The sequence below is a fragment of the Eurypyga helias genome, unplaced genomic scaffold, assembly GCF_000690775.1.
Source record: "Eurypyga helias isolate BGI_N326 unplaced genomic scaffold, ASM69077v1 scaffold16310, whole genome shotgun sequence".
Taxonomy (NCBI): Eukaryota; Metazoa; Chordata; class Aves; order Eurypygiformes; family Eurypygidae; genus Eurypyga; species Eurypyga helias.
In genome coordinates this window covers 7,426-18,525 of record NW_010225189.1, presented here as the reverse complement: position 1 = coordinate 18,525, position 11,100 = coordinate 7,426, and the positions used below count along the sequence as shown (strand labels likewise).

General features: G+C 48.7%; 1 protein-coding gene across 1 annotated transcript; it reads right to left on the bottom strand.

Annotated features, from left to right (window-relative positions):
* Nucleotides 1-845: 845 nt before the first annotated feature.
* On the bottom strand, nucleotides 846-8,021 carry SGSM3 (small G protein signaling modulator 3; the record flags this gene model as incomplete). Its single annotated transcript, XM_010148556.1, has 9 exons — nucleotides 846-900; nucleotides 1,834-2,061; nucleotides 2,708-2,853; nucleotides 3,069-3,264; nucleotides 3,659-3,802; nucleotides 4,770-4,877; nucleotides 5,024-5,232; nucleotides 6,664-6,730; nucleotides 7,936-8,021. Coding segments are annotated over 9 exons (1,239 nt in total), but the record flags the coding sequence as incomplete, so codon positions are not given.
* Between the last annotated feature and the right edge of the window lie 3,079 nt (nucleotides 8,022-11,100).

Here is an 11,100-nt window from a genome sequence, read left to right as displayed (position 1 = left end):
ACAGTGCGCCTGTCCAGGCCAGTGACTTCTCCTTGCTTTTCAGCTTCATGGGTCTTCTACCATAACACAAAAGTCACGGTAGTAAATTCTATAACTGTAATGCTGTGTGTGCTTGTAGCAAGCTCCTGACAACCTATCAGCTTCCCAGAGAATATCAGAAAGGCTCCTTTCTGAAGAGACCAGCAAAATGCAGTTTTAGATTTATTCAGGCCATTTCAACCACAGCAGCAACACTATTTGAACCCTGTAAATTGAGTATGTCTTCTTCCTCCGGAAAAACAATTTCTGTGGTGAGATGTGGCAATCTGAAGCAAGCTAACCAGTTGCAAGGAAGGTGATGACAGTGAGGCTTACAATAGAAAGGGCAATCATGGAGTCACAGAAGTAAGTTACTGTTAAACCCACACAAAATCTATTCCGGCCCTGTCCTTTCTGGACAAACGCTGGCTTAGCTCATAAGCAAAGAAAATTAAGACTCAAAAGCGTTCAGAACACTGAACCCTAAAAGTAAGGGGGAACATCAACGATGTTTGCATTTATAAACTGCATGCAGTCTGCCAGAAAATGTATTTGGCCCGTTGGTCAGTGCAAGGAGCACACCACAGCTGGGCTGAGCTGCAGCCCGCTGTTAGTCACGCTTTAAGGACTAACCATCTAACCCAAAATTCACTTACTGAGCACAGACCAAAGCGAGCAAGTAGAAACCTGCACGTCTTCCCTCATATCCTTCAGTTCTGGCTCCCTACTCTCCCTCTGTCCCAGTGCTTCCCTGCTTCGCTCCCTCTCCTCCTTCCCAGGCTGCTATACCCACCAGCACCCCACGAAAGGCACAGGGATGCCCTTACCGAAAAGCAGAGAGGTGATGCCAGATTTCCTGCGCTGAGTCCTGCGCCGTACAACCTGAGGGAGAGGGAAAGGAGAGAACAAAGCGCACACACTAAGACAGAGTTCAGAAATAAAATGCAGCAATCCTCCACCCAGGTCAGCTCTGGGCAAGGGGTCCTGACAGCCACCACTGGAAGGGACAGGCAGGTGAACCAGCAATTTTAGACAGGAGTTCTTCTACTGCAAGGAATCGACTCCACTGCTTGATCTGCTCCACGTGCAGTGGGTTATTTATAGCTCAATTAAAGCATAATTGAAGTTCAAGAATCAACCAGGATTCAAGTGGATAATTTTAGTTCTAATTCTACTTGTTGCCAAAAGCAGTTCTACACATAATTACATATAAATTTCTAAGAGGATGCCTATTACATTTCACAATCGTGGGAGTGTCTTGTGATTAGCACACAGAGGAGCACCAAGAATCTCTTTCACACAGGCTTGACAAACAAGAGCTACACCTGCAACTGCAGACTGTAGTCCAAGATTAAACACAGGTGCATTTTTTTATTCAGCTCCTCAAAGGTTGCTGCTGTTTTCTGACTCCACCTTCCAGAGTTACTTTAGTGTATCAGTTTCGTACTAATGGATTAACTTCAGTTCCTACTCTGCAAGCTCCAAGCAAATTCTGCCAAAAGCATATGTTGCTTCTTTTAGTTTCCATTAATAAAATGCATCACTTTCCATCCTCACTCTCATTAATGATAATTACAATAAATGTAAATATGCCTTTCACCCGTGGATTTATCAACCAGGGCAGAGCTGGCAGCATTTCATCAGCACAGCCCTCCCCCTTGCTTCCCAGTAGCATTTCTCCGCTGGGTGACAGTCAACCTGGAGCCCATATCCTCTCAGACGGGAGGGCCTCTTGCTCACAAACAGCAACTAGGAGGGAGCACGTAAGGGAATGGTAAAGACAGAGCAGCAGCAGCAGGGACTCTGGGCACTCACTTTGGATAAATTGTTGACGGTCGTGCTGGAGTTGAGCAGCTGTCCTTGGTCAGCAATGAGGTAGGCCAAGTGTTTGCGACGCTGGGTCTCCACCGCCACATCTGTCAGCGAGCCAGACACGCGCATGGCCTCCCGCAGCAGCACATCTGCATCTTCAATCTGACTGGGAATGTCTGAGAGCGTGTTGAAGATCGAGGCAGAGTTCTCAGACTGGATTAGCTCATCCTCCTGCAACGATGCAGTCATTTTGCCACACAGAACGGCAAGCATGACAGCTATGCTCTTGGGGCTGCCAGATGCAATTTTACATTCAGTGGACAGCCTGGGCCAGAAACAACGCAGGTACAACTAGATAATTCTGTAAAAACTGCAGTAGGAAGAATCCAAGCTACCTATGGGAGGGGAACAGTATCTTTTACTACTGTACTGCACTGAGATCTGCCCCTAAAATTCTAGCTGTCATGCTTTTGAATCACAGCCACCATCACAGAAATGAAGTCAAATCAACAAGCAAGGACAAAACAGAAGCTACACTGCACCCACCGCCAGGACTGGGCACAACAGGAATCTCGCTGGGGACAAGAGAATGGAAGCTGCTCAGTCTCACATACAACATGCTCCTACCTGTGCTCCCCCTTCCTCCCAGCAGGCTCACCCTCACCCTTCCCACAGCAAGCTGAACCACAAAAATCCTGAATCCCGAAAAGTGCCTTGGAAGTTCTTCAGAGCTCCCAGTTCTGAAGAACGTGGGAGGTCATCTTCCTGACCATATTCCCAAATCACATATAGGAAGTGGATACAAAACCTTCTTGCCCCTAAAACTCAGAATTAAACACCTAAGTGCTACAAAGGAGGAAGAGGAGATGGGAATTACCTTCATACTGAGCATGCCCAGCGTGAGCTGGAACAGCACCAGAGAGCCCTGGTAGAAGAAGAGGTCCCAGATACGCAGCAGCAGCTTGATATGGACAACACTAGCAAAAGAGGTGAGGAACCAGTGCAAGGTGATCAAGGAGAGCTCTGTGAATAGAGACACGGGAGAGTCACAACAGAAGTCAGTGAAGATGGACTCTCCTAAGGCCTGTCCTCCCAGTTTAAAGATGACCATCCATTGCCTCCAGGGCCAGGAGGTTTGCTCCCAGCCCCGCTGCCCTCCCTTTGTGAAACAAGGACAATAATCTTTGTCTGCGTGTCACCTGGCAAGAAAAGCTAAGGTTTCTAGGGCACACTTTTACCGATGTCATGCTCCTGGAGCAGCTTGTCCAGGCGGGGCAGGTACTGCACGATGAGCTGTCGCAGGACGCGCTGGTCCGTCTGCACGCCCATCAGGGTGGTGCTGAAGTAGGAGGCAGGAACCAGTTCCTCAATAATAGCGCACATCATCCAGAAGGCATCTTCTTCCTCCAAGAAGAGCAGCAGAGAAGCAGCCACCTGGGATTTTGAAGGAAGAAGAACTGCATGCCAAGTCTGTCCTAAGGGGAGCAGAACTCTTCTCCCACTTCCTCACATGGAGATGAACCAGTGTCTAGGTGATCAATGCCTTCCTCCCTCTGCAGCAGCTTTCCTGCAGTCTCCACTGAATGCATTTCTCCTCAGTGTAATGCCTGTCCCTCCCCAACAGATGGACTGAATTCTTCCACATCTTTGGATGCGCTGCATTATTCTGCTCTCCCTTTCATTAGGAAAAATGTTCCATGAGGAAGGGATTTCCCTTCATCTCATCTGGAGACCACACTGTCTGGCAGCACCGCTTCAACTTACTCGCCCCAGAATAGCCACCATGGACAAAACGATCCCTGTCACAGACACACGGAGAGCAGGTTACCATGCCAGTGCCTTGGCAATATCCAATCTCAGGGTAGAGCCAGGCAAGTCCCCGTAGTATCCTGCGTAGCCGTGGCACCCCGATACTGTTCATGTTGGAGAAGCAGGCGTTGCTGGGCATCGTACGGAGCAAGTCCTTTTCAATCTGCCAGAGAGCCATAAACAAGGAGAGGGTCAGCTGGCAGCACCTGAACAATTGCCTTCTGCTCCCTGCACTTCCCCACAGCTCCTTGCCTCGGGGAACTCTGCTTCCCCACACCCATCCCTAAGTCCTTAGGCACCAAAACCAGCCCTGTCCAAGCACCTGGGGTCAGTTTAGCAACCTTCACTGACATGTGAGAAAATGCCAGTGCAGATGGCAACTTGGTGTTTCCCAAGAAATACTTGCCTAAAACTCAGCCCCTCGCTTCACCTCTGAGAATAGCAGGCATACTGGTTGAGAATTTCATCTGCCTGGATTTCAAGCAAGGCTTCCCAACAAACCTATTCCAGAGAAAAACCAACCACCTCGCCACATCTGTGACAGTGAACTTGGAGGTGAACAGCCCACATACCTCTCTGGGGCAGTGGTGTTCCTCTTTCCAACCACTTTGAACCTAACTTCTCAGTGAGAGGTGAACATGTGCAGAGCTCGGTTTCTTCTGCCATGGCCTTTGCCTCCTCCCACAAAGGGAGAGGTCAGAAGAAGAGGGAAAACACCCTGTAACAGTTTTGCTGGTGTTCAGAGACTTTGTGTTTGGGGGAACAAAGACAATCCCTGGAAGCAGCTGCCACTACGTCAACAGAGGTGCATCTATCAGCCTTTCACCCTTCACTTCCCTCAGTGACTATCAGGATGTTGGTAACTGCAGCACTGTTTTCTAGCCTGCAGGCAGTATGGCTCCAACCCTTTCCCTGATGTCCTAGGAAGGAGAGGAGCTGCACGGTTGCTATTCCAACAAAACAAAGGAGAAATATGCCCAACAGGATTAAGCTTTAGCAGGATTCAACCACACATGTCCTCTCAACTGCTCCTGCTGCAGGTGTTAGGCAGACACCCCTTCCTCCTCACGCAGCAAGTCTTGCCCTTCTCCCCACTCCCTTGTGTCTCAGCACTAGTGAGGATCTCCTACCTGTTTGGCAGCAATGGTTTCATCGTTAGAGCTATTTTTCACGATATCCCGATATGACATCTCTGAATTCCTCTTCTTCTGTAAGGCCCCCGACAGGCGCATCCACAGCTGGAGGGACAGGGTGAACAGAGGTAGGAAGAGTCAATAAGAGACACAGAAAGTCATAACCTGTCAGCCTCTCAACCAAGAGAAAGCAGTCTCGCTCTGCTGTCTCTTACTCTGGGCAGCCTGCCCAGAACAGGCAGCACTCTCACCTGTGGCCTCATGCTGTGTGGGATGCCGGCTAGCACCAGGGAGCGCAGCTTCTCCGAATGTGGGAGGGTGACCTCAATTTTGTCCCAGGTGAGGTCGCCCACGTCATGGTTGTGTGTAAATTCCAGATGAGCCTGCCACTTGAGCCGCTGCTGCGGCTCCTCCGTCAGTGGGACCCCCAGAAGCTTGCTGGAGTTTGGCTCAGCACCATCTGCCTCAGCAAAGGGAAGGGAGAGAAACGGAGACAAGTGAGAGAGGGAAGAGGAGAGGGAACGAATATAGAATGGGGTGGGGAGGAGGATGGCCATCCGAAGAAAGTACACTGAAAACATTCATGACTTCCAGCCAGAGCATGGAAGGACAAAGCTTGGTTTCTAACCGTCTTCTCCATGCAGTACATTTTATAGTCGTAAGCAAAAGGCACTGGGGCCTTGAGAACTAAGAAGCTGTCAGCAGGCTTCTAGTCTCCACTTACTCATGATTTAGAGCAGAGTGTGGCTGGAATTAAACAAGACGCCGGCAGCAGTCATCCTGCTGGGTTCTGTAAGGATCTGTAAATCAGGCTGACAAAAGCATAGCAAGCCTCAGAGGCGGCAAGCAAAAGCTGTATGCTCATGCATAACATAACTTGCACCTCATTTATTTAATATTATTAAAAATTAATTTGGTGATATTTAATCACCAGGAAGAAGCTTTAACAGGGACACCTCCAAATCCACAATGAGGGAGCGCCTTAACCTGAGGCTGGCTTTCTAAAATAGATACTTGAGCACAGGTACAGGTTTGACATAAGGCACTCTGTCCTTCATCATGTCACACATCCCAACAATGCAGTCCAAATCTTTCTGCTAATTTTATAACACACGAGTCTATCAAATGTTCTGGCGGAAGAAAATCGCTGTGTCCTGTTCTCATCTCTGGGTCATCACTTCAAAAAGGATCCTCTGTGACTCCAGGCGCCTCAGGGCATACATGCAAACAACTTCTGCCCTTGCACTGTATGACCTGAGTCCTGGAAATGTCATCTCGGAGCACATAAAGCAACTCCTGCATCCGCTACTCCTTTCTCTCCCTCTTTGCAAAGGCAGTCAGCTGTTGTAGCCCAATGTCCAGCTGCAATAGCTCTCCACACCTCCTCCTGTTTGGTCTCCTGTCTCTGTAACTTGCAGAAGAAGTAGGACGTGCCTTCTGCCCGTGCAGTTTGCCCTATGCTTTGCCAAACTGCTAGGCTGGGCAGAACACAAACTGCTGCCGTGCATCTTGGCCGCGAGGTTTTTAACAGAGATCATGTGTCACTGTGCCTGTCACTGGTGCTTACAGCACACCATGACAGAGACCCCACCGTCAACTGGGAAAGCTGCCCTTCCCCAGCATGTAGCTGGGAAATGGTCACATCTGCTTCACTTTGCTCGCTCTCTCACCCATGGCACAAGCATAATGGGATGGAAGTGACTCTGCTGCATATTCTACACTCCGGAGTCCCATAAGACAGCACGGACCTGGATTAGAATGGTAGGATACAGAAAGATGACGACGGGTGGGTAGATGAGACCTAGCATAGAACAGTTGTAAAATCACCCGGAAGCATGGGAAGGGCTGGACCCAGAGACAACAGAAGGGTTAGGGATGGGACTGACTTTACCTTCCTTATCAACTCGGAAACCAAATTCATCGTAGCGGAACTCTGGCTGCTCGATGGATTCTTCTTTCTGGGTAACGTGAGGAAGTAGAACAGACACTATCACCAGCCTTGAACAACTGAACAGAGATGTGGGTATTGCCCCATCCCACCGTGCCCTCTGAGAAACTAGACCCCTTGCCCTTTTATTTCTGGTGCTTCCCACCACCACTCCCAGGTAGGGAGGTGTTGCATGCCACCCCCATTTTAATTTCTCTATAGAAATTGTGAGGCCCTGCTTTCCTACTTGCACAGATTTCCCCAGCAATCCCTTTTCCAGCAGAGCCTAGTACCTCTGCTTGAGCGCAGCATCATATCAAGATCAGAACTTCCCCACCTGGAGGGGAACACAGCCCTCCTCATGAGCTGAGCAGTCCCCACACATCAGCTAAAGGGGTCTCCCCTCTCTGCATCTCTAATACACAGCAGTCCTCTGTCACCTAGTGTCCACACGCTGCAAATTCAGCTCTCTGCATTGCTCCATCTCCTGCCTGTTGCCTTCAGATTTTCTCTGAGACACAGCAGGCAAAACTGGGATTTGCACCTGTGAAGCAAGGCCAAATTATAGGCCAAAAGAAATTATGACCCAAATCTCAACTTTCCTCATCTGTGCTCACTGCTGGCACTGGGGGATACACACCAGAGGTTACAACCAGGCTTTTTTAAGGAGTAAAACCTCCTCTTTTCCTGCAAGCTCTCCTGCCCCTCCTGTGGCGTCTCTCGCAAGCATTGCACCCGAGCAGCACCCCAGAAGTTTGCCTCTAGCACAGCTCCACAATAAGCTCAGTCTGCTTCACTGAGCTCCGCTGCCTTCAGCAACCACTGTGGGTAAGTTGCAAAATTCCATAGCTGCTTCCTTCCTTCCTGCTCTGCCCACCTGGTGACAAGTCTTGAGGCTAGCATTTCCTGCCATGCACAAGCCATCCAGAGTAGCTTGATGGTGACAGAGACTCCCTGAGGGTGTCAACATTTTTACAGTGGAGCAATAGTTGCAAAAGGGCAGGGCAATAATTCACACAAGTTTCTTTGTGCTCTGCAAGATCCTCTCGCAAGAGCCAGGATGCAGCCGCAAAACACACACAGTTTAAGTGGCAAACAAGTGTCCACAACCAAACCATCAGAGGAAAAGTGCAACTTTCCCTCCTTTTCCTCCGTTCAGAGACCACCAGAGATCACCGGGGTCCCTTTACTCCTGTGCAGAGCCAGAGAACACCCCCTCCCTTCCCCACACAGTACCTGTGTGTATTTTGCCAGTATCTCCTGGGGCCAAATGCTGGGAGTGAGTGCTGAGAAGGGACCCCCAGCAGAGGGGGTGTGATGGCCTAAACAGAAAAAGATCAACATAGAGCAGTGAAAACCTGGAAGGACTCCCTCGGAAGACGCACACTTCATACAGACTGTTCCAGCAAGGGCAGGACTCTGGGCAGTTTGTCACTGCGGCCACTCTAGACACTGAGAGAGCTCCCACTTCACCAAGGAAGCAAGTGATTTCAGATGGGCTTTTCCCTTATCATCAAGCAAAAGAAGCAGGAAGGCAAAACAGAGTTCCCTCTAAGGAAGAAACTTTCAGGGAAGAGTAATAGTTCCATGGCATCATGTGATTGTTCTGCTTGGAAAAGCTGTGCAGTCAGTGCCAAACCAGGGGAACCACTACTGAAAAAAATTGTTATGAAGATGAAAAGGTCTCCTGCTGAGGCACTGACCCCAGCACCAGCAGCACTCCAGAGTTCCCTAAAACCCTGCCACCCAGGCACCTAAATGGGAAACCTGAGCCCTCAGCAAGATGCTGTCTTTGCTCCAGAAAGGCTGGGATACTGCCAGACCACGTAGAGAGCGCTGCAGCAGTGGAAGTATGCCTATCATCTTGGTCCTTTCTGTTCAAGGGAAGCACCTTTCCAGTCTCCAGTAGTGTCCCACTGCACAGCTTCCCTTGGAATAAAAGCAGACATCAAGTTTTGCAATTGAAGCAGATGCCCCAGGTCTTCATCTGTGCACATGGCCAAGAAAAAGGATTACTCAGCTTTGAAGTGTAGCCTCCCTCAGGGTTACATGCCCTGAAATAACCAGCTGGACCAGGAAGGAAGGTTTAGACAAAAATATGGGGTGGGAGAGCCGGCCACGGTAAGATGACCTAGTTTTAGTAATCTCAGCAGTCCACAGTTCAACCCCAGTAACTCTTCAGCCTTCTGCCTGCCCTAGAGCTACCCCAGTACAGCAAAAAATGTCTCAGATTATGAAGTGAGCCGCCCACTTTGGGGCAAATCTTGGGAGGAGAACAGAATCAAGTAAATCTTATGAAAAATGGGGAAGGCAGACTACATTTTAACCTCTTTCTTTCTCTGTTTTCAACGGCTGAAGCAGCTTCTGCAGGTCTCAGCACAGGGTAAAAAAGGGAACAGAGTTCAATCTGAGTGAAAAGGCAGCTGGGTCACAAAGAGTGGGCAGTTTCCTCTCCCTGAGTTTGCCTGGACAGTATGTTAATGTAAAGAATGGCTCTTGGAACCAGTAATTTTCTTTTACTATGTTGCAGCTGAAGAAAGAACAAGCAAGCAAACAAACAAGAAGATACTGTGTCCATTTTTGTCTGCTCACCTGACATTGCACTAGTTGAGGAGGAGTAGAAGAGGCTGTCAGCAGGTCCAGAAAGGCTGTTCTTGGGGGGTCAGAGGTCACTATCCTGTTACGAAAAGGAAGGAGAAAAAAAGAAAAAGGTGATGAGACAATTCAATTACTATCTAAGAACTTGGTGGGGGACACACGGACCCCTCACACACAACTTCACCACAGGAAAATTAAATCCCTTAGTATTTAAATTCCCCCACAGGAAAATTAAATTTCAGAGACTGGAATTTCCTCTTGGCTTCATACCTACCCATCAGCTAGAAAGAGCACACTGTCATTTACCAAATTCCTTTTGACAGTAACAGCATTGCTGATTGAAAGAATGCCAAAAACCAAGTCAACTTTCATCACTTTTTCCATCAAATATTGTGAGCCTTATATCTAATTAAGAATACTGAAAAAACCCTACACCATACATCATGCTCTGAACACACTGACCAGGGAGAAGGGACTGGAATGATGAAAAGGGTTTAAGGGGGGATCATTAGATGCAATAACCCTGAAAGAGATTTTAGGAATAGCATCACAAACCACAGGAGCAAAGTGTATTAGGCTGTGGAATACAGCTCCCTGGAGGGAGCTGGGAAAGCTTCTGACAAGGATTTTCTGTGATGAACTGGGCTAGGATGTGGATAACATGCTATCAAGTTCCTCTGCAATGAGCCAGGCTCTTCTAAACTAAATCTGAGGTGACAGAGCTCAGATGCTGAAACAGCCTGCCTGCACAGCTCCCCTCCTTACTTTCCTGATACCAGTTCACAGCAGAATTTTATAGGGCTTTTCCAGGACAAAAATGGAATAATTCAATAATCAGAGAGATATTTTAGACTTTAAGACCAGCCCCATAACGCTGTGTGTGGGAGACAGCAAGAGCCACCTCTACCAAGCAGATAAAGCCAGGTCCGGGATGTATCAGTCACTTACACTCACTTGGGAAAGAACCTAGGAGAAACTAACTTTTGCATGCCTGGGATGGGGTTTCCAGCTTCCCCTTTCCAGTAAATCTACTTATGACTTCAAACCACTAAAAGAAGGAACCCCAGGGATTGATCCAGCAGGTCCCGAGTTGTTTGCAGTGCTCAGCAGCACAAGGTGATGCTGCTGCTCCTGCCTTTGCATGTCGGCGGGCTTCCCGGCTAGCACTTGCAGCCTGGAAGCGGCTCGCTACAGCACTCCAAGATAAGCAGCTGTAAAACATTGCAAAAGCATATAAAGCACCTGTGTCTGAGAACACAAATGATAAGGCTTCCTCCTCCCTACCTTAAACAGTTCTCCGCGTGAGAAAGGTTAGCATGGATGAACTGACGCTCTGATGTTCCGACACCAACTCTCAAGGCAAAAAGCAAAAAAAAAAAACAACCAAGAAAAAGTTCAGCTTTTGTTTCTGGGAAGTAAGTTGGCCACACAATGGCCAGCCGCTTACCCTCAAGTTCTGGAAGTGCTTTCTATCCTGCCCATCCCTCTAGCCCCAACTCTTCCTTCAGCAGCTGAAGACACAAGACGACTTCTCAAACGAGCACTTGCAGGCTCACTTGATGTGGGAACGCACGCTACAGCCACACCAAGCAGGTAAATCTGCTGACAATACTCATTCCCCTTTCAGCATCGCTGTGAATGTATTCTGATGCTTTTTTCCAGGCTTATCACTACTGTGCAACCACAGCTGCTCTGTTCCTGAGCCTGCGACATGTCCTTCTCCCAGCCCAGTTATCCCCGTTTACAACTACTTTTATTAGGAACGCAGTCATGGTTCTGGCCACGTGGTACGTCTGCCGTGCT